Here is a 27,822-nt window from a genome sequence, read left to right as displayed (position 1 = left end):
CGGCGGAAGGTGCACGTGCCCGTCGACCTGGGACCGGACCGCAGTGACGCACGGATTCACGCCAAGACCGTAGGATCCTACGCATTGCCGTAGGGGACCGCACCGCCACTTCCCATCAAATTAGGGACACTGTTGCTCCTGGGGTATCGGCGAGGACCATTCGCAACCGTCTGCATGAAGCTGGGCTACGGTCCCGCACACCGTTAGGCCGTCTTCCGCTCACGCCCCAACATCGTGCAGCCCGCCTCCAGTGGTATCGCGACAGGCGTGAATGGAGGGACGAATGGAGACGTGTCGTCTTCAGCGATGAGAGTCGCTTCTGCCTTGGTGCCAATGATGGTCGTATGCGTGTATGGCGCCGTGCAGGTGAGCGCCACAATCAGGACTGCATACGACCGAGGCACACAGGGCCAACACCCGGCATCATGGTGTGGGGAGCGATCTCCTACACTGGCCGTACACCTGTGGTGATCGTCGAGGGGACACTGAATAGTGCACGGTCCATCCAAACCGTCATCGAACCCATCGTTCTACCATTCCTAGACCGGCAAGGGAACTTGCTGTTCCAACAGGACAATGCACGTCCGCATGTATCCCGTGCCACCTAACGTGCTCTAGAAGGTGTAAGTCAACTACCCTGGCCAGCAAGATCTCCGGATCTGTCCCCCATTGAGCATGTTTGGGACTGGGTGAAGCGTCGTCTCACGCGGTCTGCACGTCCAGCACGAACGCTGGTCCAACTGAGGCGCCAGGTGGAAATGGCATGGCAAGCCGTTCCACAGGACTACATCCAGCATCTCTACGATCGTCTCCATGGGAGAATAGCAGCCTGCATTGCTGCGAAAGGTGGATATACACTGTACTAGTGCCGACATTGTGCATGCTCTGTTGCCTGTGTCTATGTGCCTGTGGTTCTGTCAGTGTGATCATGTGATGTATCTGACCCCAGGAATGTGTCAATAAAGTTTCCCCTTCCTGGGACAATGAATTCCCGGTGTTCTTATTTCAATTTCCAGGAGTGTATATTAGGACCTCGACTCTGAAACAATCTTCCTCAAAAAATAAGAGAAATTAAATTCCTCCCAAATTTCAAAAGACATCTGATGGTCCACCTTCTATCACAATAGTCATCTCTTCTACATTCTGTTCAGTTCATTCTCGTCAGTCTCCATCCCCCCAGAACTTGCCCCTAGAGTGCTGGCCTAGACGCCGTCGTGTGCGGAGCTCGCAGCTTGTGAGGACAACATAACTATCCATTTGTGGAAGCTCAGTTTCGGAAGTATGCGTTAAAATTTTCGTTCCCTTTCCCATATGACAGGCCGAAAGTTTATGAAATCGACGCTTCGTTGTTCCTAAAAGATATGTTCAAAAATCATGACGTTCACGGTTTGTCAAATGATTTCCTTGGTAATGTAGAGTACTTTAAAGTGCTAGACGTTGGAACATGTACCCGTATTAGGACAAAAACAGGCAGTTTGGCGAACTTTCTTTATTCCAATGGTAAATCTAGCTCAATTGCGATCAGCTGCGCTGGTTTAGGGTTGCGATCTGAGCCCATATTCAACCTCCCATTTGAACTGGTTTGATCTCATCAAACAAGCGTTGACGCCTTATGGAGCGGTTTTTGCAGGTTACTGTTGAAAATGGACAGGCAACAAACATTTCAACGTTGACAATGGTTTGAGCTTCATAAGCATATCTGGTCGTATATTATGGTTGAAGGCTTCACAGCCTTAGTTGTTTAATATAGCCAACCAGGACCTGCGTAGTATTCGGATCCACGGATTATTTTAAGGCAACCTGTCCTCGTATTAAATCTTTATGGAGGGAAAACCAGGCACTCACCTCCGCGGGCGATGGGCGACATCAACAAAAACTGTCGTATGCGGAGACCTTGTCGTCCCCATTACAGGAAACCGGGAATGGGCAGGGCCCTGACATTTCACGTCAGGGAGAAAATGAAAGAAATCAGGATGCAACTGCACGTAGCTTATTGACAAATGAACAGAGTTCGACGGTTATCCTGCCAAGATTTTCGAATCAGGCCTCTCCAGGAGAGACTAATCCCCAGACCTTACACGGTGTCAAGACACCTGGAAAAGAAATTACTGCCTGTTAAACATCCTGAGGTACCACTAGGTTGCAATCCCGATGATGTTCCAGTGTCATCAGTAGGTAGTGACATGCTCATTGACGAGGACACAAAACCAAACAACCCAACATTTTGTGACCGGTCTGGTCGTGCGGTAGCGTTCTCGCTTCCCATGCCCGGGTTCCCGGGTTCGATTCCCGGCGGGGTCAGGTATTTTCTCTGCCTCGTGATGGCTGGGTGTTGTGTGGCGTCCTTAGGTTAGTTAGCTTTAAGTAGTTCTAAGTTCTAGGGGACTGATGACCATAGCTGTTAAGTCCCATAGTGCTCAGAGCCATTTGGATCATTTTTTTTTTTTTTTTTTTGTGACCGGTCTGATCACCCAGTATCAAGTAAGGACTATTCAAAAAAGTAGCCTAAACAAACGAAAGGGCCTCCTAGAATACGAAGTCAGGAAGAGAGACAGAAATTCGAAAGGAAAATAACACGCATAACAGAAATCCTTAAGAAATCTCAGACATGAAAAACGGTTGTGGTTAATGAATTCGGAATGAGGTCGTTCAGATGGAATTAGAAAATCACATGACTACAACCTTGACAGCATCTTCCGGGGTTCTTCCGGTTCCGAGCACCCTTTTGTCGGAAGATACGGAGCAGTGGTAAACAGTTATACGCACACTTACAAGCTGGCTACAGTTAATGTCTCTCGAATAAGTTTGGCGGCAAAGCCACAATGTTTGAAAGATTATCTTTATGCCGCTGACATAGATGTTGCCATGTTACAAGAGGTTGCAACAACTAAAGTAGCGGACATAACAGGTTATGAAGCAATCATCAACATCAGAAATGAAGGAGGAACAGCGGTTTTATTCAAAGAAGGTATCGTGTGTCAAGCTCAAGCTATTTTAGAGACTGGTCGTGGTATAACTGTCCAACTTCATGACCTCATTTTAATTAAAGTATATGCGCCACCTGGGACTAATGAAAGAGGACTCAGAAGTAACTTTTATCGGAATGGGGTAGTTGAACTGTTAAAGAACGTCGGGGCCGCCGCCACGCTTGCCGGAGATTTAAACTGTGTGTTGCGCTGTGAAGACCAGACGCCCTATTTTAACACTTGTCAAGAGTACAAACATTGCTGACTCAATTAGAGCTGCAAGACACCTGGTCTTACTTGAATCCCCACCATATCGGATATACTTACGTCAGTAGCACGTCAGCAAGCAAATTAGATAGAATCTATATTACTAAAGAATTCATGTGCAATGTTGATGACTGTGAGATATGGCCTATTAACTTCTCCGACCATATTTCATTCAGGTATATCCGATAAAAAACTTTTCGTGGCCGTGGGGTATGGCAATTTAACGTCTCACTATTTCAGGATGTTTAACTTAAGCAACAAATTAAACTGACTTGGCATAAATGCTTACGCTCCCAAACAAGGTATCGGGAGCGGATCATTTGGTGGACCGAATACGCAAAACCCGTACTTCGTAAATGCATTATACAGTATGCAAAGGCCCAAGCATATTGGTGCAGACAAACTGCGGAATATTACTTCTCTTGCTTGTGAGACCTTTATCAACAACCAGATGGCCTTTCGGCTAACATCATCAAACTGAAACGCTTTAAGTCGAAAATAACGGCCCTAGCCCGAGGGCGCTTGGACGGGGTGCGTATTCGGGCGCGAGTCTTGGACGATGTTATACAGGAATGTACGTCGTTACACCACGTAATAAGCGAGACAAGTAAAGGGAAACTGAGAATAATAACCGCCCTAGCCGACGATTACGGAGGAAAGTATGCTACTCAGACCGGAGTATACTACTCATACCGCCATAAAACAATATATGGCGGAATATTATAGGGATCTATAAGCTGGAACGGAAGTAGATAGACTGTACGATGAATAACTTTGAGCAAACGTTACGACGGGAATACATGAGGAGGATAATGCCAGTCTAATCGAACATATAACTCAGGACGAAATAAAACGATAATTTACGACGCTCCGAGGAACAAGTCAGCTGGTCGCAATGGGCTCCCGAGCGAATTTTACGTACGCATGTGGGACATAATAGGGAATGAGGTCACCGATATGTTCAATGAGTTATTAACTAACCAGTCGTTCCCTCCTGTATTTGTGGAGGGAATGATTGTACTCATTCCGAAAAAACCAAGCAGCAAGAGGATTCACGAATTACGACCACTTAACCGTACTCAACGCTGGCTTTAAAATTCTCACTCGCACCCTGAAGAGAAGTATAAAGCTACTCCTGCAAAATGTCATAGGTCCTTACCAAACCAGTGCAATAAATGGAAGAGCAATGCTAGACACCTTATGTGAGTATAGGGACGTCATAAATCTCACTTGGATAAGTGACAACGGTCTTTATTTATTGTTTTTAGATTTGGATAAAGCCTTTGGTAGGTCATGGATTCTTATTCAGCACCATGCAGAAAATGGGTTTCAACCACCACTTTTTGAATGTCATACGTAAATGTATCAGTGGGGTTTTTTCAAGAATTAAAATCAGTGGACAACTGACTGAAACGTTTCCAGTTCAACAATCAGTACATCAAGCATGTCCACTGTCTATGACATTATATGCGATCGCGGTGTTACCTTTGCTTTCGACAATGCACCACAAATGGAGAGGACTACAGATCTTCAATATTAAGACAGTTTGTCACGGTTATTGTAAATTCAAATAGTGAGGTCGATGAAGTGCGGCGTTTGGTACACCGGTACTCACGGTCCTTTGGAGCAAAACTGAATCTTCAAAAATCCAAAATAATGCATCTCGGTTCTTACAATAGTGCAATAGGTGCGCACTGGTTGGATGTAACTGAAGAGAGACTCCAGCTCTGATTATGGTTAAGGGCGAATCCCAAGCTCATGGCTACGAACAATTGGGAGGCAAAACATAATGTCATCAGAGTCTAGCTGTTGACCATAGCTATCTGCACAAGTGTCTACAAGGAGACAGTGCAGACACACAGCAGCACCAAACACGATGACTTAAGCAGACTGAATAATTCAGTGCAACGCCACCTGACGTGTCTCACTGTCCAGTGTCTTCACCAACAAAACACCCTTAAACACGATGCTTTACACACATTAAATATGTACTACAACGCCGTCTAACATGTCCCAAGATTTCTCAGAACATTGCTCCAACAAAATACTCTTACCAATTTGATACTCTAGACTGCCACTGATTCGTCGGATATCGGATTCTTGCTATATATCGCAGATATGTTCAATAATGTTCATGTCAGGGGAGTTTGGTGATCAGCGGAAGTGTTTAAACTGAGAAGAGAGTTGCTGGAGCCACACTGTAATGCACAATGCACAATGGACATGAATAGATGCGGGTGATCAGACAGGATTCTTACGTACGCGTCACCTATCAGAATCGTAACTAGACGTATCAGGAGTCCCACATCACTCCAACTGCACACGTCCCACACCATTACAAAGCCTCCACCAGCTTGAACAGTCCCCTTGCTGACATGCAGGGTCTGTGGATTGATTAGATTGTCTCCATACCCGTACACGTCCATCCCCTCGATACAATTTGAAATGATGCTGGTCTGGCCAGGCAACATGTTTCCTGTCATCAACATTCCAATGTCGGTATTGACTGGCCCAAGCGAGACGTAAAGCTTTGTGTCGTGCAGTCATCAAGGGCATAACAGTGGGCTTTAGGCCCGAAAGTCCATATCGATGATGTTTTGTTGAATGGTTCCCACGCTGACACTTGTTGATGGCCCAGCACTGAAATCTGCAGCAATTTGCGGAAGGGTTGCACTTCTGTCACGCTGAGCGATTCTCTTCAGTCGACGTTGGTCTCGTTCTTGCAGGATCTTTTTTCGGCCGCAGACTTGATGTCGGAGATTTGAAGTTTTGCTGGATTCCTGATATACACGGTACATTCGTGAAATGGTTGTACGAGAAAATCCCCACTTCATCGCTACCTCGGAGATGCTGTGTCACATCGCACGTGCGGCTACTATAACACCACGTTCAAACTCACTTAAATTTTGGTAACATGCCTTTGTAGGAGTAGTAACCTATCTACCAACTGCACCAGACATTTGTTGTCGTATATAGGCGTTATCGACAGCCGCACCGTATTCCGCCTGTTTACATATCTCTGTATTTGAATACACACGCCTCTACAGGCTGGAACCGCGAGACCGCTACGGTCGCAGGTTCGAATCCTGCCTCGATCATGGATGTATAGTGCTCAGAGTCATTTGAGCCATTTTTGAATACAGACGCCTTCACTGTATTTGTTACTTTTGTAGAGGAGATTGCAGCTGGTGAAAACACGCTAGTAAAACGGTTCTTCCGTTTGGAACAGATGTACTTTGGTGGAAATGATTCTCCATGTTGTTGAAGGTCATCCCATTCAAGCCCTTGAATCAATGATGATGTAAGTCAATCAACAGTAAAATCATCAGACTTGATGACGTTCAAACACATATTCATTGTGAGACACTTGCACGTAAAAGGCATTAGCACAAGTGTGTCGCATGGGAAGTGAGCGACAGCCAAAGAATTCGTCAGGTAATCGGTTCTGCAGTCCTTTCTGCTCTTTTTGAGTTACCTTGTGAGTGATATTGACGCACCCAAGATTGCTGCTGGTTACTCCATCTAAAAACGGTTCAGCACATCACCAGAAGGTGGAAGATATCCATCTCGTGGAAAAAAAATTGCTCTTCAGCAGCAGCTGCTGATATTTATTGCTAACAACTCAGACATGCTGCCATCTCAGCAGAGAAGGATGGCCCGGGGAAACTGAATTATGTGCTGCTGCAGCACTATATTGCACGCCCACATTTCGTCGCGCAAAGAAAACGGTTTTACGTTAGCATGGCCGAAAGATGACACCACATCATCCATATTACTCTAACATTGCGCCCTTACACCTCTACCTTTTCTGAGATTTCAGTGACGACGATTCTTTTTATACTTCGCCTAATCACCGTCAATAAAATTCTTTTGGGCTGTTAATCGCGTTATCAATATATAAAATTGTCCGACGTTGTTTCGGCCGCTATAGCTAGTGGTTCTCCTCGGGGCTAGCGCTGAGCTGTCTGCTAAATGAGAAACTTTAGATCTTATGCAGTAGCGGAGGAAGCTGTTTAAGTAATTTGATAGGGCACCTGAGAATAGGAGGAGGGGTGTTAGGCGTTCTTTATGCGTCTTTATACTCTGAAGAGCCAATGAAACTGCTAAATCTGCCTAACATCGTATAGGACCTCCGCGAGCACGCAGAAGTGCAGCAACGCGACGTGGTATTGACTCCACTAATGTCTGAAGTAGAGTCTGAAGTTGTGCTGGAGGGAAATGACATCATGAATCCTGCAGGGCTGCTCATAAATCCGTAAAAGTACGAGGGGGTGAAGATCTCCTCTGAACAGCACGCTGTAAGATATCCCAGATAATCTCAATACTGTTTATGTCTGGGAAGTTTGGTGGTCAGCGGAAACGTTTGAACTCAGGAAACTGTTTCTGGAGCCACTGAGTAGCAATTATGGACATGTGGGGTGTCGTATTGTCCTGCTGCAAGTGCCCAAATCCGTAGGAATGCACAGTGGACATGAATGGATGCAGGTGATCAGACAGGTTGCTTACGTACGTGTCACCTGTCAGAGACGTAACTAGACGTATCAGGGGTCCCACAGCACTCCAAATGCACACGTCCCACACCATTACAAAGCCTCCACCAGTTTGAACAGTCCCCGTGCTGACATGCAGGGTCCATGGTTTGATTACGTTGTCTCCATACCCATAAACGTCCATCCGCTCGATACAATTTGAAACGATACTAGTCTGACAAGGCAACATGTTTCCTGTCATCAACAGTCCAATGTCGGTGTTGACGGGCCGGAGTGAGACGTAAAGCTTTGTGTAGTGCAGTCATCAAGAGCACGACAGTGGGCCTAAAGTCCATATCGATGATATTTCGCTGAATGTTTCGCACGCTGACACTTGCTGATGGCCCAGCATTGAAATCTGCAGAAATTTTCGGAAGGGTTGCACTTCTGTCACGCTGAACGAATCTCTTCCGTTTTCGTTGGTTCCGTTCTTGCATGATCTTTTTCCGGCCGCAGATTTGATGGGGATTTGAAGTTTTGCCAGATTCCTGATATTCACGGTACACTCGTGAAATGGTCGTACGGGAAATTCCCCACTTCATCGATGCCTCGGAGATGCTGTGTCCTATCGCTCGTGCAGCGACTATAACACCACGTTCAAACTCACTTAAATTTTGATAACGTGCCATTGTAGGAGTAGTAACAGATCTACCAACTGCACCATACACTTGTTGTCTTAGATAGGTGTTACTAACAGCCGCGCTGTATTCCGCCTGTTTACATATCTCTTTATTTAAGTACGCATGCTTATACCAGTTTCTTTGCTGCATCAGTGTATTATTCCGCAACGTGTGAGTAAAATTCTCCGCCCATCCGACATCAGTCCAATCTTTAGAAGCAATAACAAAATAAAAGATATTCTAGGCTCAATGAAAGATGTGGACGACAATCTAAACGCTGCAGCAATCTACGAAATCGATTGCAAATGTGGACTGGTGTATGCAGGCGAGACAGCGGCGGTCAATCAGCAGACGAATCGCAGAGCATGAAAGATATACCCGTCTGGCACAACGCACCAGTCAGCGATTGCGGAACACCAGCGTACTGACGAAACAGCCATTTACTTTAAGATGGAAGATTAGAAAGTAGATGTAAATAGCCATGCGACCCGCCAACATGAACTGAGAGGACGGGTATAGGCTTCAGGTGTCCTGGCTGCCAGCAGTGACAACGCTATGTGAGGACAGCGCGCTCAAAGCAGCTCACACAGGGGCGCGGGAGACCGCAGTGGTCGTACGTACACAGAGCGCAGCCACGCCGTAGCCTGCTCCTGGCGTCAAGTAAACAGCGCTACGTCACAGCTACCACCCGTTTCTAATTCACCTTTTTCCACCAATGGCAATAAATAATGTAAACATCAACCAAGCAAGTCTTTATCCAGCAATGACAAGGAATAGTATAAAGACCAATAAAAAAGCCTAACACCCCTCCTCTTATCCTCAAGTGTCATATCAATGATATGAAACATATACCTTCCTCAACTACTATACAGGGTGTTACAGAAATGTACGGCCAAACTTTCAGGAAACATTCCTCACACACAAATAAAGAAAAGATGTTATGTGGACATGTGTCCGGAAACGCTTAATTTCCAGGTTAGAGCTCATTTTAGTTTCGTCAGTATGTACTGTACTTCCTCGATTCACCGCCAGTTGGCCAAATTGAAGGAAGGTAATGTTGACTTCGGTGCTTGACATGCGACTCATTGCTCTACAGTACTAGCATCAAGCACATCAGTACGTAGCATCAACAGTAGTGTTCATCACGAGTGTGGTTTTGCAGTCAGTGCAATGTTTACAAATGCGGAGTTGGCAGATGCCCATTTCATGTATGGATTAGCACAGGGCAATAGCCGTGGCGCGGTACGTTTGTATCGAGACAGATTTCCAGAATGAAGGTGTCGCGGCAAGAAGACGTTGGAAGCAATTGATCGGCGTCTTAGGGAGTACGGAACATTCCAGCCTATGACTCGCGACTGGGGAAGACCTAGAACGACGAGGACACCTGATTAGGACGAGGCAATTCTTCGTGCAGTTGACGATAACCCTAATGTCAGCGTCAGAGAAGTTGCTGCTGTACAAGGTAACGTTGACCACGTCACTGTATGGAGAGTGCTACGGGAGAACCAGTTGTTTCCGTACCATGTACAGCGTGTGCAGGCACTATCAGCAGCTGATTAGCCTCCACGGGTACACTTCTGCGAATGGTTCATCCAACAATGTGTCAATCCTCATTTCCGTGCAAATGTTCTCTTTAGGGATGAGGCTTCATTCCAACGTGATCAAATTGTAAATTTTCACAATCAACATGTGTGGGCTGACGAGAATCCGCACGCAATTATGCAATCACGTCATCAACACAGATTTTCTGTGAACTTTTGGGCAGGCATTGTTGGTGATGTCTTGATTGAGCCCCATGTTCTTCCACCTACGCTCAATGGAGCACGTTATCATGATTTCATACGGGATACTCTACCTGTGCTGCTAGAACATGTGCCTTTACAAGTACGACACAACATGTGGTTCATGCACGATGGAGCTCCTGCACGTTTCTGTCGAAGTGTTCGTACGCTTCTCAACAACAGATTCGGTGACCGATGGATTGGTAGAGGCGGACCAATTCCATGGCCTCCACGCTATCCTGACCTCAACCCTCTAAACTTTCATTTATGGGGCCATTTGAAAGCTCTTGTCTACGCAACCCTAGTACCAAATGTAAAGACTCTTCGTCCTCGTATTGTAGACGGCTGTGATACAATACGCCATTCTCCAGGGCTGCATCAGCGCAACAGGGATTCCATGCGACGGAGGGTGGATGCATGTATCCTCGCTAACGGAGGACATTGTGAACATTTCCTGTAACAAAGTGTTTGAAGTCACGCTGGTACGTTCTGTTGCTGTGTGTTTCCATTCCATGATTAATGTGATTTGAAGATAAGTAATGAAATGAGCTCTTACATGGAAAGTAAGCGTTTCCGGACACATGTCCACATAACATATTTTTTTCTTTGTGTGTGAGGAATGTTTCCTGAAAGTTTGGCCGTACGTTTTTGTAACGCCCTGTATAAAATCTGAAGTCTCTCTGAATCAGCTCAACACTAGCCCCGAGGAAGGCGACCTGCAACAGTGGCCGAAAAGTTGGACAATTTTATTTATTGACAATGTGCTCAATAACTCAGAAGAATTTAATTGACAGTGACAACGACCGCAGAAGCCTATGCATACAAATTCGCTTGATTTCTTCTTCAGTTCCACCAGGGCTCAGAAACATCGCATTTCTGTCTTTATCGTACAAGTCGTTAGAACTTCATAGACCGCTAAGTGCCAACTGTCATTCCACTCTCCACCATGTTAGTCCTGAGCAATCCCACAATGATAACGCTAACCAAAGAATCGCTTCTCCAGTAGTGACACTATCAGTAGCACTACGATTATCATAGTTGAGATTAGCACCAGCAAATCAATACCAAGTATCTTCAAGTTGTCATATTGCATATGATTCCTAATTTTTAATTATTTCATTGTAACTAACTACTCTTTAGAAAGTTTTATATAAATGAGATAGAAAATCGACAAATTAATTCCTGGCAGAGTTCTCCCACTTAAGAATGAAAAGCGATGTTAACTGCCTTCCGTGTACAAACCGTTATTGATGTACGTACATGGAATCTAGGAAACAACGAGTTAGTTTTCTCGGAAGTAATCACCTCTGAGTACAAAAAGAAAGACACTTTTAATCTGCGACCACTATCTACTGTAATCATCAACCATAAAGTCTCCATTTAGCTGATTGTTAAATCGATATTGTATTGGAAGTTCAGTCAGACGTCATTACCTGACTCCTTTGTAGCAGTAAATAATATACAGTAATTCCATTCCGGATGACTAGGTAGAAGCGTTTCATTTCCATTCTGCGAAAAAGAAGTTGTGGTAACTGCCGAACAGTGAAAACTTATCACACGTGAACCAATCATCAGCTGATCGAACTACTTCCACGTACTGTAGCTAAGACAGTTAATGACGATTCAATAACAAATCAGAGTCAATTAATTATTCTTACTAAAATTACTTTGACTGTAAGCGAGTAATGTGGGACCTGTTATAGGGCAGTGAGTAGGAGAATTTGAAGCCAATCTTACAGGAAATATTTTCACTCGGAGGGAGGGGAGAGAGAGTCTAATGGACAGAGCATTGGGTAAGCTGCAAAGGCCTCTTCTGGAACTGCTGAGTATGCAGCAGGAACATTTTTATAAAGAAGCAGAAAGAGGTGATCTGTGTCCTTAAGGTACAGTTGGAGGACACAAGGAAGGAACTGATCAGGATCAGGGGAGGCAGAGGGTAGGGGGGTGGTTGGTGACTGGCAGTTAGTAGGAATGCACGGAGAACGAGATTGCAATCTGATAGTTTCATTGAATTTATTTATTTATTCACTCTGATCTCGTAAGGTTCATCAGGCCCTCTCTGACATGGGACCAGGGATTCACACATGCAGTACATTTCCTTACATCATACTTACCTAAGAACAATTTTAATATGACATCTAGGATTGAAATGATTTGAGTGTCTGAAGTGGCAGTGTGAGTAAATTACACTGGCTATGAACTGCATAAGTTAATACTGGTAGTCCTTGTATTACTTCAACTGCTGCCACGGATAGTAATAACAACAATGATATTGGCAGATATAAAAAGAAATTAAAGCTGTGCAAGATAGATGTTTTCTGATATAACAAGTCCTGGCGAAAATGAAATTTATGGAGACTGCATCGGCTAAGAATACCGTGAAATGAGGAAGATTAGGTTGAAAAGAGGATGTAAAAGGGTAGTGAATGATACATCCTTAAATTTGCTTTAGCAGGTATGCCATCAACTGCGCATCTTCATGTTTTCGTGGCGTGAAGACTGTCCCATTAAAAATTTCGGGCGCGCAGCAGCATAAATTCAGCTTTTTCTTCTAATATTTCGGCTCAATACCGTCCAGCCATCTTCAGAGTGAGTCGAGGTGACTAACGTTCCAGTACTTGCTCCGTCCTTTCAGATCTGACGATCGAACCACTGCGTATGCGGCCAAAGATACACAAGGCGCCAGAGACGTTGATAGGCGGCAAACAGGCGTAATTTCTGTAATTAAATCACTAAGGAGTCGCGACGGTGCAGCTCTCCGTGACAATCGATATCACCGTGTGTATCGACTGCGCAGCCATAGATTTACTTTCCATGTATATGTTACATATCTTTGCCGCCTATTAACGTCTCTGGTTCCTTGTGTATCTTTGGCCGCATACGCAGTGGTTCGGTCCTCGGGTTTAAAATGACGGAGCAAGTGTTGAACCGTTAGTCACCTCGGCTCGCTCTGAAGATGGCTGGACGGTATTCAGCCGAAATATTAGAAGAAGAAATTGAATTTATGCGGCTGCACACCCGAAATTTTATGGAACATGTCATCAACAGTCTTCTGAAGCTGTAGATATTATTCAATCTTCTAATATAATGTTTGAGTTTATTCCAGAGTAAGTTCCTGTCACTGAGAAAACTTCGGGAGAATGGCTGAGTGATGGAGAGGGGCAGAAAGGATTTTGCTCTGATAGGAGCGTGTGTTTGTTCCATGATTTCTTTAAAGACAAGAACGTTAATGTTGAGGGGAGATAAGAGGGGCACAGTGTTCGTTGATAAGACTGTAGAGTAGACAGAAGGTGTGCAAATCTCTGTGTTTGTCTGCACGAAGCTGTGCATGAACCCTAAGAACAGGTTCCAAGGGGAGGTACTAAGTGGAGAGAAGATCCTCTGGTAGGGACTAGGCATAGGAAATGCGTAGCACATTTCGACGGAAATCAGGAAGCTTAGGATTCTGTCAAGTGCTACGAAGAAGAAAGTGCTGCTGCTACGTAGTAGCCGTGGGTCACGTGTAGGTCTTCATATAGTAGAATTTAAGGCATCGTTCAGTCACCAGCATATTGCAACCAAATGCAGGACTAAGTCAAATGACAGAGGACATAGGATCTTTATGCAAAAATTTTAAAAGAGGACCATGTCGTCACAGTGGTGGAGTGGGGAACAGTTGGGTAGGGACAAGTTTCATATAACATAGGTGGTGACTCGTGGCACAAATGTACTCTTTATCGAACTATTTCGGCATCATAATCTGCCCCACTTTAATGAAACAGTGGGGTGGTTAATGTGCGATTATAAATATCGCTGATAACAGCTAACTTCGCGCAAGTTGCTCTGGTACCATTCGGGACCATGGATAGATGGAGTTCCACTAGTCATGGCTTACATCTAACTAGGGAATAGAAGGGAAAATTGATGCAGCTGATTCATGGAAGTATAGAAGATAGATCTCGGATCATACATGTCCATATATCTGTTGGAGTGGGTATAAGAAGTAGGTTGTTTTGGGATAAATCCAGACCACTAGTTCCCCCGCCTAAACACTAACTCCTTCATTTCAAAAAAAATCTACAATTATCACCCACAAGGTATATTCTGACACGCCAGATGGCACTGTTAGTACATGTCACAAAAAAGAAACCATTGGAAAAAGTAACATGGGCTTTTTCACAGACATAAGAAAGCTTCATCAAAACATGCGATCAATAAAAAATAAGGTACCGATATTTGGAGTTAAGCTTCAATCTTTGAACTGAACAGTAGTTTGTATGACTGAGTACTGCCGGCCGAGGTGGTCTAGCGGTTCTAGGCGCGCAGTCCGGAATCGCGCGACTGCTACGGTCGTAGGTTCGAATCCTGCCTCGGGCATGGTTGTGTGTGAAGTCCTTAGGTTAGTTAGGTTTGAGTAGTTCTAAGTTCTAGGGGACTGATGACCACAGTAGTTAAGTCCCATAGTGCTCAGAGCCATTTGAGCCATTTCACTGAGTAATGGTGTATACACACATAAATCTAGTCTATAGTATTATCGTACGCCGGGACAGAATCTTGCTGTAGGACTACTTCAAAGGATGAAGGATCAAGCATCTACATTATAAAAGGTACCCAGTGCAATAAATGAAGACAGACACTTTAAAACATGTATAAGCTACTGAATTAACAGGGATCGACGTCAACAAGAACTGTATAGAAATCAAATGTATTTTACATTTCCATAATATTAAGCTTCCGTTCAGTACTGTGAGCCTGAGTCAAAGTGAGAAGAGTTCAATTTGTGGCTCAACGGAGCTGTCTGAGGTTGTGGGGTCTTTTGGAGACACATGTTTAAGTCACGCGCTAGAAACGTTAGTAGTTGTATTCGCTGTACTTTAAACTTAAAGATGTGAACAAAAATACTATTATCGTACTTTCTTTGCCCTGGTGGAATGATGTTGTGACGCAACTGAGCGAAGAAAAAAAATTTCTTACACTAAAACCTTCAGAAGAATTCATACGTACTTTAATCAGCTTTGAATGATTTTTTAAATATTTTCGAGGGATAAAAAACATCGCATTCTGTTGTCGAATACAAAAAGCTAACTATAGGGGTCATTCAGTTATCCGTATTTCTTGAAAGAGGTTGAGTGAGAAATGATTTTCCACTTGCAGCGAGTCAGAGAATGATTATACAAGTTACAGTTTTAGTTTCTACATATCGAACAGACAAAAGTGAGATTCTAACTTATGCTTTCCTTCTATTGCAGATACCACTAAGTCTACGTACTGGGGATCCGACAATCGGTAAGTACCGAACCACTGAACTTGTTTATTTCGAGAGTTATTATATGTACTGCATATTAAAACACCTCAAGTAACAGTTTAGGTGACACCTAGCTAAATTCATTTGATAAAGTCCATTTTTCAGGTAGAAAGTAATTGTCAGAAAGTTATTGAAATATTCCTCTCGCCCCACCAATAGTCTCCCAGTACATTAAAAAACACTTCGGTATATTTTTTAACCAAATGAAACAATTCTACAGTAAATAAAGTGACAATCTAAAGTCGTATATCTGCCCTTTAAGTGTGCTCCACTTGAAGAGCACTTTCTAGCGAGTCAGGCAACCAAGTTCATGTCTCGGTCGAGCACAAGGTTTCAATTCGTCACAGGTACCCACTGTTCATAATGATCATCATAATAAAATAAGAAAAATCAGAGCTCGAACAGAAAGATTTAGGTGTTCCTTTTTCCCACGCGCCATTCGAGAGTGGAATGGTAGAGAAGTAGTATGAAAATGGTTCGAAGAACCCTCTGCCAGGCACTTGAGTGTGAATTGCAGAGTAACTACGTAGATGTAGATGTAGATTTAGTTGTAGATGTTACTGCGAAACGCTTTTTTTCTGTCTAAAAGTGTTAAGTCGAAGTTTTGCCACCATCAATTGCTAACAGCGCGTAGCGTTGCGCAGTTGGAGGTGAGCCGCCAGCAGTGATGGACGTGGGGAGAGAGATGGCGGAGTTTTGAAATTTGTAAGAATTGGTGTCATGAAATGATATATATATTATGACTATTAAGGTAAATACATTGTTTGTACTCTATTAAAATCTTTCATTCGCTAACTATGTCTATCAGTAGTTAGTGCCTTCAGTAGTTTGAATCTTTTATTTAGCTGGCAGTAGTGGTGCTCGCTGTATTGCAGTAGTTCCAGTAACGAAGATTTTTTGTGAGGTAAGTGATTTGTGAAAGGTATAGGTTAATGTTAGTCAGGGCCATTCTTTTGTAGGGGTTATTGAAAGTCAGATTGCGTTGCGCAGAAAATATTGTGTTTCAGTTTAAGCACAGTCGAGTATAAATTTTTCAAAGGGGACGTTTCACAATGACCATTTTTATTTTCTGAAAGGTAAAAGGGGAGATGATGTCGCTTGCAGTTTGTATAAACTAACTTACATACCTTACTTTTGTAACTAAATGATGAAAATACCTTATTTCTATATGTGAGTGCTTTTCGTTTTTCGTATGATGTAGGTGCTATATTTAACCATACAGTACGACAGGAATATTTATTACTTTCTTAAAACCACTAAATTGTGTAAGTTAGGTTTATATTTCTAAATATATTGATTAAATTGCAAAATATCGAAATATATGTTCAGTTTCTCAAAGAAACCCAAGTGACAAAAATTTTCACACCCCCAAAACGTAGCAGCTCCGATTCGCTGTGACACGGGTTCCTAACGAATTTAGCACAGAACATGAGACATCAGTGTCCTCCTTTTCCCGTCACGACCATTCGCGCAGGTGGGCCAGACTACTTAATCGCCGTCCCTGGCCTTTAGTGCAATCTCTTAGCACATTCGAGAGACATCCAGCCGGGTTAAAGACTGGACACCTTTCGGAACAATCAAAATGGATGAATCCATCTTGATGTTCCTTATTCCACTCAGTCTCAGTTTCTCCTGTCGGACGCCCATAATATATTCTTGGAGAATGGAACCAACAACACACTGGTCCTCTACAGGTTAATTAGGTAAGAGCTAAACCTTTTTGATCGGCTCCTTGAAGACTCTGTTATGATTCAAGCCACTCTTCACTTTGGTAGGGGGATCCAATTCTAAATAATTTAAACAGTTTCATCCACCTTGTACAACTGTTGGCCAGATATTTCAGAATGTAAATTACACATTTCCCGCACTAAGACTATGGGCAACAAGAGTAGCGCATTGTCAGAAGAGAGTACATGTTCTGGATTTCATGCAGGCACAATTCTCCTGCTGTACGGATAGCATGTGCATCACAGTGTGCGATTCAAACGGCGCGGCGGCTGGAAACGTACTCCAAAGCTGAAGTATGCGGGACAGTACGATTGTTGTGGCAAAAACGTCTGAACTGCGCACAGATTCGCCGTGAAATTCGGGCGGTGTGTAGACCAAAAGAAATGTCGCATCCAACCGTAGTGAAATTTGACCGAGGTCGCACAGACGTGCATGATGCTGATCGGGAAGGAAGACCATCGACATCGAACATAGACAACAATGTCCAGGGTATCGAGGAACTGATTTGTAGCAGCCGCAGAGTGACTCTCGCGGATATTGCCCAGAATCTCAATAGCAGGTGGTCATTCCATCGTCCGAGATGTCTGCAGCATTGTGCTCACAGTTTGTTCCGGAATCACCTGCTGACAAAGGCGCAAGGTTTATGGCGTCTCTAAACTTTCTTGAACTCAACTTCGTGGAAGTCAACGATTGTTTAAACCACATCCTTACAGGCTATGAGACATCTCACACCCGCAGGAATCCGCCATACGGCCAAGATTTTGCATTATGGGACCCTATCTTTTCAGCGCACTGAAAGAACATCTAGGCTTGAGAGATTTTCTAACGATGACAACGTTCATACAACAGTTCTCGAACGTGACCAAGGAGCGGATTTCACTAGCTGAGGAACTGAACAGCTGGTAGAACGTTACGACCATTGTTTATAGAGAGTTGGTGACTATATTGAAACATATTGTGTCATGTATACGTATCGCTTTGAAGTACACTGCAGCATTCAATAACAGTTACTTGGTCTGACGCTGGTAACTTGCTTTTTGAAGTCCCAGCAGATGAAAGCCTTGCTGAAGTATCCAGTTGCCCATAGCTCTCTCATGGTGAGCTTCGCCCACTACAATTGGACACCTTCGGGGAGCAAAGCGAGTCTCCTTTGTGGTCGTAGGTGAGCAAGAGTCTTTTGCGACAAACTTCCCTTCAAATGTGCATACGACATCATTCTCCCCGAAATATCAGATTGGTAACTGGTCTGGAATAATCAGCGATTACGTTGAGCAGTACTTTTTACATGGTAGAGAAACGCCTTTAGGCGTGACATTCGCTGGCGGATGCGACCCATCACGCTCCTGACGTGCTTTCCTTGTAGACCGTGACTTTACCGCTTGCCAGTAGAGCAGAAACTCTGTACGCTGCGATAGACCTGCTGAGTCCACTATTTACTTCACTGGACGACCTTGTGTGCATCGAAGCCAATCACCCTCATTTTCCGCTCCGTCACACAGGCATTGCTTCCCACGCCACATACCACGAGAGAGACAATAATTCTGTCGCATCGCCTCCGTGGATTCTCTCAGGTGCTGCTACTCTCCCAATGTTGTTCTAGTCGATAGAAAAGTGCCTCAAGCTACTGTTAGATCAGCCAACCTAGGCAGCTAATATTTTTGTCCAGTAAGATTATATTACTGGCTACTGCTATATTTATTATTAATACCTTTCGTCCTATATGTCAAAGGATACAGCGAACAATCTGAGAACCGGCCCATTGTGGAGCCTTGGATCTTTTCAGTCAATGAGCAGGCAAGATGGTAGCGGGGCAGAGAGGTCCCAAATTGAGAGCATTTTAAATGTGCTATTTGAGAGCCAAAGTTAGAGCCAGCCGTTCGAGCTTTGGGGCGTTGTTAAGTCAGAATCCTTCCGCCAAATACCAGTAGAGCTGCTAGCTGCTCCGATGGTGTCCCAGTTGCGAGGATTTTGGAGAGGATTCTGGTTATGGCATTTCTCTTTCAACCAAGGAAAACCCACGGATAACCATGTTCAGAATCGAGGGGCGAGAAGTATATTTAAACTAATTTTCCAACAACATGACTCAGAAAAAAATCACAATAAGCGAGAGCATATTTGTCAAAATAATGCTTCAAATGGCTCTAAGCTCTATGAGACTTAACATTTGAGGTCATCAGTCCCCTAGAACTTAGAACTACTTAAACCTACCTAAGCTAAGGACATCACCCACATCCATGCCCGAGGCAGGATTCGAACCTGCAACCGTAACAGCCTCGTGGTTCCGGATTGAAGCGCCTAGAACCACTCGGCCACAGCGGTGTATCTGTCTATGCGTATACAATATCAATTGCTAATTCAACATGTGTTCGCTGGCAATCACCGGCGCTGCGATCGACGGCGTTTACTTGTTATTAAAAACCAAACTCCGCCAGAACAGGGCTTGGAAGGCTCAACGGTACCGACAGACCGCCGTGTTATCTTCATCCCACAGGCGTCACTGGATTCGGATATGGAGGGGCTTGTGGTCAGCACACCGCTCTCCTGGCCGTATGTCAGTTTACGAGACCATTATTTGCTATTAGGGTTTTATAAATAGCAGCGACAGGCAAGTACCGCACCGTGTGTCTTTCGACACAGCCACCAGCAGCCTTAGGGTTAGGCCCTGCAGTGCCTACAAGCCTGTGAGAACCATAGCATAACTATCACTCCACATTTATGGTACTATACTGAATAAGCCAACTTTGCACCAGCACTGTGCTCAATCAAACAACCACAAGTGTCTGTAGAGGATGTCGTGAGAAAAGAGTCAAGTGGTTGTTACTGGTCAAACCTCGGGCAGCAGAGCAGTCTGTATCATGGCTTCCCTCCTTCAGATAGAGCAGACGCCTTCCTGACGACTGCCTCTCCCGCACTTTTCTTCTATCTTTCCTGCAGAATAAGACGGATTAGACAATCTGCCCCTGTCTCAATTCGTCAGGACCGGCCACCAGGTAACTGGGACGTGAAGCGCCTCCTCTCACGCTTTTCAGAGCATTCACACAAGGTTGGCGCCGGTGGCGACACCTACAACGTGCTGACATGTGGACAGTTTCCAACCGATTTATCATACACGAACAGCAGTTGATCGGCGTTGCCTGGTGCAACGTTGTTGTAATGCCTCTTGTAAGGAGGTGAAATGCGTACCATCACGTTTCAGACTTTGATAAAGGTCGGATTGTAGCCTATCGCGATTGCGGTTCATCGTATCGCGACATTGTTGTTCGCGTTGGTCGAGATCCAATGACTGTTAGCAGAATATGGGTTCAGGAGGGTAATACGGAACGCCGTGCTGGATCCCAACGGCCTCGTATGACTAGCAGTAGAGATGACAGGCATCTTATCCGCATGGCTGTAACGGATCGTGCAGCCTTGTCTCGATCCCTGAGTCAACACATGGGGACGTTTGCAAGATTACAACCATCTACACGAACTGTTCGACGACGTTTGCAGCAGCATGGACTATCATCTCGGAGACCATGGCGTACTCAACGACGAACCTGGGTGCACGAATGGTAAAAGGTCATTTTCTCGGATGAATCCAGGTTCTGTTTACAGCATCATGACGGTCGCATCCGTGTTTGGCGACATCGCGGTGATCGCACATTGGCAGCGGGTGTTCGTCATCGCCATACTGACGTATCACCCGGCGTGGTGGTATGGGGTGCCATTGGTTACACGTCTCGGTCACCTCTTGTTCACATTGACGGCACTTTGAACAGAGGACGTTACAGTTCAGAATTGTTACGACCCGTGGCTCTACCCTTCATTCGATCCCTGCGAAACCCTACATTTTAGCAGGATAATGCACGACCGCATGTTGCAGGTCCTGTACGGGCCTTTCTGGATAGAGAAAATGTTCGACTGCTGCCCTGGCCAGCACATTCTCCAGATCTCACACCAATCGAAAACGTCTGGTCAATGGTGGCCGAGCATGGGCAGCTGCATGGGCAGCTGTACCTGTACACGCCATTCAAGCTCTGTTTGACTCAATGCCCAGGTGTATGAAGACCGTTATTACGGCCAGAGTTGGTTGTTCTGCGTACTGATTTCTCAGGATCTATGCACCCAAATTGCATGAAAATGTAATCACATGTCAGTTCTAGCATAATATATTTTTTCGATGAATACCCGTTTATCGTCGGCATTTATTCTTGGTGTAGCAATTTTAATGGCCAGTAGTGTATAAAGCGATAGTCGCACACATCATAGGTGCCAATCACACACAGACAGCTTCCAGATGTCTGTTACGATGCACAACTGAAAGTAACTGATCGAGAAACGGCCGTACTGTCCACATCGAGGTCAACTTTTGCTGTTCGTACGTATATACGCTACTCCTGCAATACAGCACGGGCCCTCCAGTAGCGCGAAACAGGGCAGAGGGAGAAAGAAATCATGTGACAATGTCCATCAAAAGAACAACACGACAGTCTACTAAGAAATGCTGCTACAAAAATGGAATCACAATATCTCTAAGTATCTCATTATCCCTTTCCATTATACATTTTTGGTTCCTTAAATTCTTAATTACATTTTAATGTTATCTTTCAGCGTTTCAAAATTATTCCAAATTATTTACTTCGCATTATTGAGCTACATTAGTTGTAATTTCTGTTCACCCTATTTCATATCATTAGATATGCAGAAGTTGAGGAGAGTTTGGTTTTGTAACAATATTCGGCATAGCTATACTTGTAATCAAAACGACACCACTATTCTACTCGTAGTTTCGACGATTCTTTCAGTTCACCATCGGTACAAGTTTTGGCAGTCGGAAATTCTATAATGCGGTACTTGAGCAAATTTAGAAACTACTTCGTAGCGCGAGACATGTCTTTTTGTAAAAAAATAAAATTAAAAAAAAGATTAAAAATAAACAAAAAATATGGAGTGAAAAGAAAGGTTGAAGAAGTCACGATTCGTCTAGTATAAACCTTTGTGTGTGTAATGGTGCTGGAGAGAATGGAGTGGGCGATTGGTTGACTGCTGGAGGTGGGTCGACTTGACCATGACCAAGGCAGACAAAAACTCTATATTGTTCATAGCATGAACAGACGTAGTGCAGCGTTCCTTCGTTAAGCAGACGACATGCGAAGATCGATGAATAATGCACCCATGCATGCCGGTGCAGATGCGCTACCATAGGCTCTTTTCAAAGTGCAACCCAATAGCGAGCGGCCTGGGCTATCGACGCATTCGGTGTAGCTTACTGTTGGTGAGATATCATCCTGTGTCAGGTGTAAGACAGAAGCATGCCAGTGGCCAGGCTAGTGGGAGACTGCAGTCTTGACGTTTGTAAAGCGTGTCAGAGGACGTGGAAAACAGAGCAGGCGTTGTCATAATGCAGAAACCGAGAGATTTATCTGATGTCCAAAGGCATGATCAATAGCTTTCGGGCCGAGCGTGGAAGCATTTCCGAAATGCGTAAGTTTGTAAACTGTTAGTGTGTCACTGTGGTTAAAGTATATTATTCATGCCAAAAAGGCGCTATCTTAAAACGGCGGCGATGCAACTGTTGTGCAACACTTCCATATATGACAGGTGTGAATAACGGCTGCGAAGATGTGCAAGGGGGAATAAACATGCAGTTGTTGAGCAACTCAACGACCGTATCGCGAACACTGCTGAATATGGGCCTTCGCAGCAGGCGCCTGGCTCATGCACCCATCCAGACTGCTGTTCGTCGGCGACGAATGCAGGAATTTGCACGCCAGTACCCAAGAAGCCCACATATTGCCGACAGGGGCGTTTCAGATGAATGATGTTTATGCTCCATCAGACAGATGCAGAGGATAGAGCGTTATGGTCTGGGGAATTCCCTGGGAGATCTCGTCATTCTGAAAGGCACAAGTATGCATCCAGCCCTGCATGCAATTTGTTTAGCCTCGCAACGATGCAACGTAACAGCAAGACAGTGCAACGCGTCACACAGCTTGCAGTGCACGTGCGTGGTTCAAAGAGCACCAGAATGAGTTCACCGTACACCGCAGGCCACCAGAATCCCCAGATTAAAACCCAACAGGGAATCTGTTGGACCACCTCAATCAGTTGATCTTCCATTGAGAAACCTAGCGCATCTGGCCATGGGAAAGGTGTCGGAATGGTGCCACATCCCTGTCGGTACCTTTCAGGACCTCACTGACTCTCTTTCTGCACGTCCACACTGCAAAAGGTGCATATTCAGGCTTCTGGCAGATGGTCACATAAATGTGACTGGACAGTGCAGTATGCGCTATTTTTCCGTATATTCTGTAGCTTTTGCACAGTCACCTTCCGAAACCATGGGATTCTTTATGAATAACCCTGCATTATATACAAAAAAACCGACAAAATTTTTCCACGTCAAAAATCTTTATGGGTGTACAACAGCTTGGTACTATACATCAGTTGTATACCACATGCAGGATGCTGGCTTGTTTCTATTGGCCCTTAGTGATAACAGATTAATGAAAACAAAAAGTTATTGATAGGGAATAGTGCTTAAGTCTGCGGTCGAATGGCTAAGGCGGTGGAAACTGGCAGATGAATAACAACATCAACTGCGTCCATTCTGCAACTGTAAGTAAATAATTTCAACTTTTAACACAGCTTGCCAAGTAACTACCAAATTGTTCGAATGGTTCTAAGCACTGTGGGACTTAACATCTGAGGTCACCAGTCCTCTAAACTTAGAACTACTTAAACCTAACTAACCTAAGAACATTACATACATCCATGCCTGAGGCAGGATTCGAACCTGTGACTGTAGCAGCAGCTCGGTTCCAGACTAAAGCGCCTAGAACCGTTCGGTCACAGAGGCCGGCAAGTAACTACCATACAAGGCGGTACGTTAAAGTGATTCCTATCTTCTTGTCACAGTGAAACAACCTATAATGCCCAGCATTTTGTTGTATGAATCTGTAAACTTCTGTAGGTGTCATCTGAAAATGAGGCTGAAAGAGAGTTCACGTAAATGAAAAAAAAATTAGCAAACAAACTGGTGGTATCTACCCGAAGTTACAATTTATGTTTTACATTTGCAGCGGAAATAATCGCTTCATTCATAACATTTCAGGGACGAGCGTTTGTTGTTTTTAATTTCAAATGTTGTTCATTCTAGACTGAGCATTTCTTTAATTTCACTTTTTTGGCCGTTGCCTGTATCCTGTGCTAATGTTACACAAGAAAAATTTAATTATGCTTGATTAAAGTGCTCACAAAACCAAACTAGAGTGTTCCCTCAATAATTGTTCTAGTATACATTTCGCATTGTAAACAATTTACTTTTTATATTTCAGTTAATAAATCATTCGGGATATAAAACATCCACCTGAGCACGTGTTATAGCTACAAGAAGCACAATTTCACTCTGAGCATTTCGCGTATGAAAATCAGAATCTTTTGAATTCCTATGCCGTCCAAAAATGTCCCAGCGGAAATTGACACCCCGAACACTTACACGTGTCCTGTGCGGATAACATAGGAAATTAAGCACATTCGCGCGAAATCCCTTTCACAGCATCAGGAAGGATTGCTTTTTCGGTGCAGGTAATCGCGGGAGGGAAACTCTCATGCCGAAACAATTTCATATTTTACGGCTTCCATGGAACACATCATTTACTCCCGGATAACAGGAATGCAATGCTTTCGTGACGGGCCTTTCATTTATTACAAGCGGTAAATAGAGTTATCTCTGACCAGTAATGAGCCGAATACGCATAAAATTATTATACTGTACTCCGAAAATCAGAACAATAGGCCCTGAAATTCCAACCGTGCGCGGCCGTTGCTACACTGAATATTATTAACAGTTTTACCAAATTTCACTGCGGACGGCAAATTAAATGCCAAAATTAATTAACGTGGCACAATATCTATTCAAAAGTTTAAAGAAGTAATCGCTATTCCAATTACGGGAGTTCATTGCTTCTGTCCAACAAAATCGTGCAGCCCCTTTTTTTTTTTAGTTCATGCAATAGACATAAGTTGCGGTTCGCCGGTTTTTACAAGCTCTGTAAAAGCAGCATCTGTCTTTTCTAAAGAACGTGGGAAATTTTTTTTGTGTACTTTTGATATAAACGAAACATATGCGATCATGTCCATCAAACTTACTACATATTTCCATTGATTCCCATGCTCATACAATAATTAATCGGAAATTTCCAGTCATATCTTGTATAGACAAAAAAGGAAAATGGAGACGCACAGCGAGAAATATTTCTTTCAAAAAAATGTTCAAATGTGTGTGAAATCTTATGGGACTTAACTGCTAAGGTCATCAGTCCCTAAGATTACACACTACTTAACCTAAATTATCCTAAGGACAAACACACACACCCATGCCCGAGGGAGGACTCGAACCTCCGCCGGGACCAGCGCCTGAGACCGCTCGGCTAATCCCGCGCGTCTACTTCTTTCATTTTACGCATTATGATAGATACAGAAATTTTTAACGGTTTATCCCAGGGCACACGTTTTGTAGCAGACACGAAGCACTTTATTTCTGTATGTAGGAAACCTTGCTGTGCTGTGTGTGGATGTAGTTGCATGCATCAGCCCAGTTAGTAACAGTGTGAATATATCGAACATATTCTATTAGGCAGGCTATGAATAAAATGACAGGTGCGAGTAGGATTCGAGGACTGAGTATTCCGTAAAAATGTAATTATGTATATAGACAGTTTATCCATTACAGGAATCGAGGATATTGACGAGTTTTTCCTGTTATCAACATTTATACTGGCAATATATCTGTCCCATACATTCCAAGACTTTTGAGAATGCATTAATTTCTAGTTTGAAGTCGGATAACAAAAAGCAAAACAAAATTTTTTGTGTTACATATATCTGAAAATCAACAATTTCGGATTTTTCTCTTTGCTTGCAGTGTGCAATCTCGCTTCGTGGCAAATTTGGTGATTTCACGTCGACGTGATATTTTGATGAGTGACTTTTCCAGTATAAAATATGTGACATAAATAGCCATATCATTTGATTAAATTGACTTGGAAGCTTAATTTTTTTACACTGCCAAGGGACCTTATATATTAGTATGCGAAAAAATTTTTAACTTGAGACTCCAACCTGTTCCAGAGAAAAAGGGTCTTAACAGTCAGACAGACAAACAGGAAATAGATAAAAATGACAGAAAAAAATTTTTTCTTGTTACATAATCACAAATTAACAATGTTCGGGGGAGAGCGGAGGTGAGAGGACAGAATCTGTAGACGAATGTCTCGCTCAGGGTTGGGTTGCCTGCTTAGTATCTTAGACTGCATATTCGAAGCACGCATACACATCAGCACTCAGAAGGAAACATACCCATACACGCATTTGTTACTATCTACACAATATTTCAGTAAATATAATGAAGAGGATGTCAAATTTATACATGAAAATTAATAAGAATAGTTACCATAGTTTGTTAGCTTCATCTCCAATGTCAGCGATTGCAGTTTGGAGAGTAGGACCGTTTCCATGTGGAAAATGTCATGCTTCAGCAAACGTCAATAAATTTAAGCAATGTCTGCCATATACACTGCCTGATAAAAAGCTCCCAGCATGACATGCTATGTCAGTAATTACAAGATCGAGTCAAATTTACTTGGCAGTATAAGTCCACTTATCAGTATAATGTTGTAGGCCCTGTTGCATGGATGTATACACAAGAGTGGGTAATGAACTTGTGTCCAGAAATGGGTGATTTCCATGCTAGAGACGATTTACTCAATGATACATTGTTATAGAGACTGTGGTTTAATACGCGATGTACCATGCATCCACAGTTACAGTATGTGTTGAAAATGGTTTCCATGTGCCTCAATGCATGCGTGTACGCGCCGTAGCATGTTCTGCCTCACAGGTTCACTTCGGCCAGACAGCATCGGAACAGTATTAAAGGCAGCATTAATACGCTTTTCCATTGTCTCCACATCTCGAATGGGCTCTGCATACACGATGCTTTTGAGGTGGCTCCATAACCATAAACCGCTCGGGTTGAGATCCGGTGAAAGAGCGGCCATGGAACAGGGAAGACAATACTGAGATGAGTCCGGACGTTATCGGCGAAGTGGGCTGGACCGCCATCATGTAGCGGCCACATAACCCTTCGAATTATCAATAGTACTTCTTCCAGCAGGGGAAGCAAAGTCACCCGCAAGAAACGCCGATAGCTCCGGCATGTTAGGCGACATGGAAGGAAGACTGATCCCAAAATACGGTCGCCAGTTATCCCGGCCCACACATTCCGGCTGCATCGATGCTGATGATTCGCTGTCACAATATCATGGGGGCTCTGCATACCATCCCACAGATGACTGTTTTGAAAGTCGAAGATAACACTCCATATGAGGGTGGCCTCATCTGTGAATAGCGCATTAGCGACCATTTAATAGGACTATTCAAACAGCAGCCACCAAAACATTCCCGGCGCCAACAAACCTGATACTTGAACTCTATCAGTATGTATGTGCTAGTGCTCACAGCGATCAATCGTGCTGTGAATTACAGCTCAAATGACTCCACCAATCTCGCTCTCCACCCATCCTGAAGCAGAAATATAGCGACGTCACCTCAGCAGAAAAGCACCTTTTCTGCAGCACAGGGGTAAAGCCCCAATTAAGCAGACTG

General features: G+C 43.9%; 1 protein-coding gene across 1 annotated transcript in view; it reads left to right on the top strand.

Annotated features, from left to right (window-relative positions):
* The window catches only part of LOC126268115 (uncharacterized), an 846,423-nt gene that overhangs the window by 364,277 nt on the left and 454,324 nt on the right, over positions 1-27,822 (top strand). The window contains exon 2 of the mRNA XM_049973639.1: positions 15,392-15,428. Coding sequence (XP_049829596.1) covers positions 15,392-15,428 — 37 coding nt within the window. The remainder of the gene's footprint in view (positions 1-15,391; positions 15,429-27,822) is intronic.

This window comes from Schistocerca gregaria, chromosome 4, assembly GCF_023897955.1.
Source record: "Schistocerca gregaria isolate iqSchGreg1 chromosome 4, iqSchGreg1.2, whole genome shotgun sequence".
In the NCBI taxonomy this organism is placed as follows: domain Eukaryota; kingdom Metazoa; phylum Arthropoda; class Insecta; order Orthoptera; family Acrididae; genus Schistocerca; species Schistocerca gregaria.
This window is presented reverse-complemented; position numbering and strand designations above follow the sequence as displayed.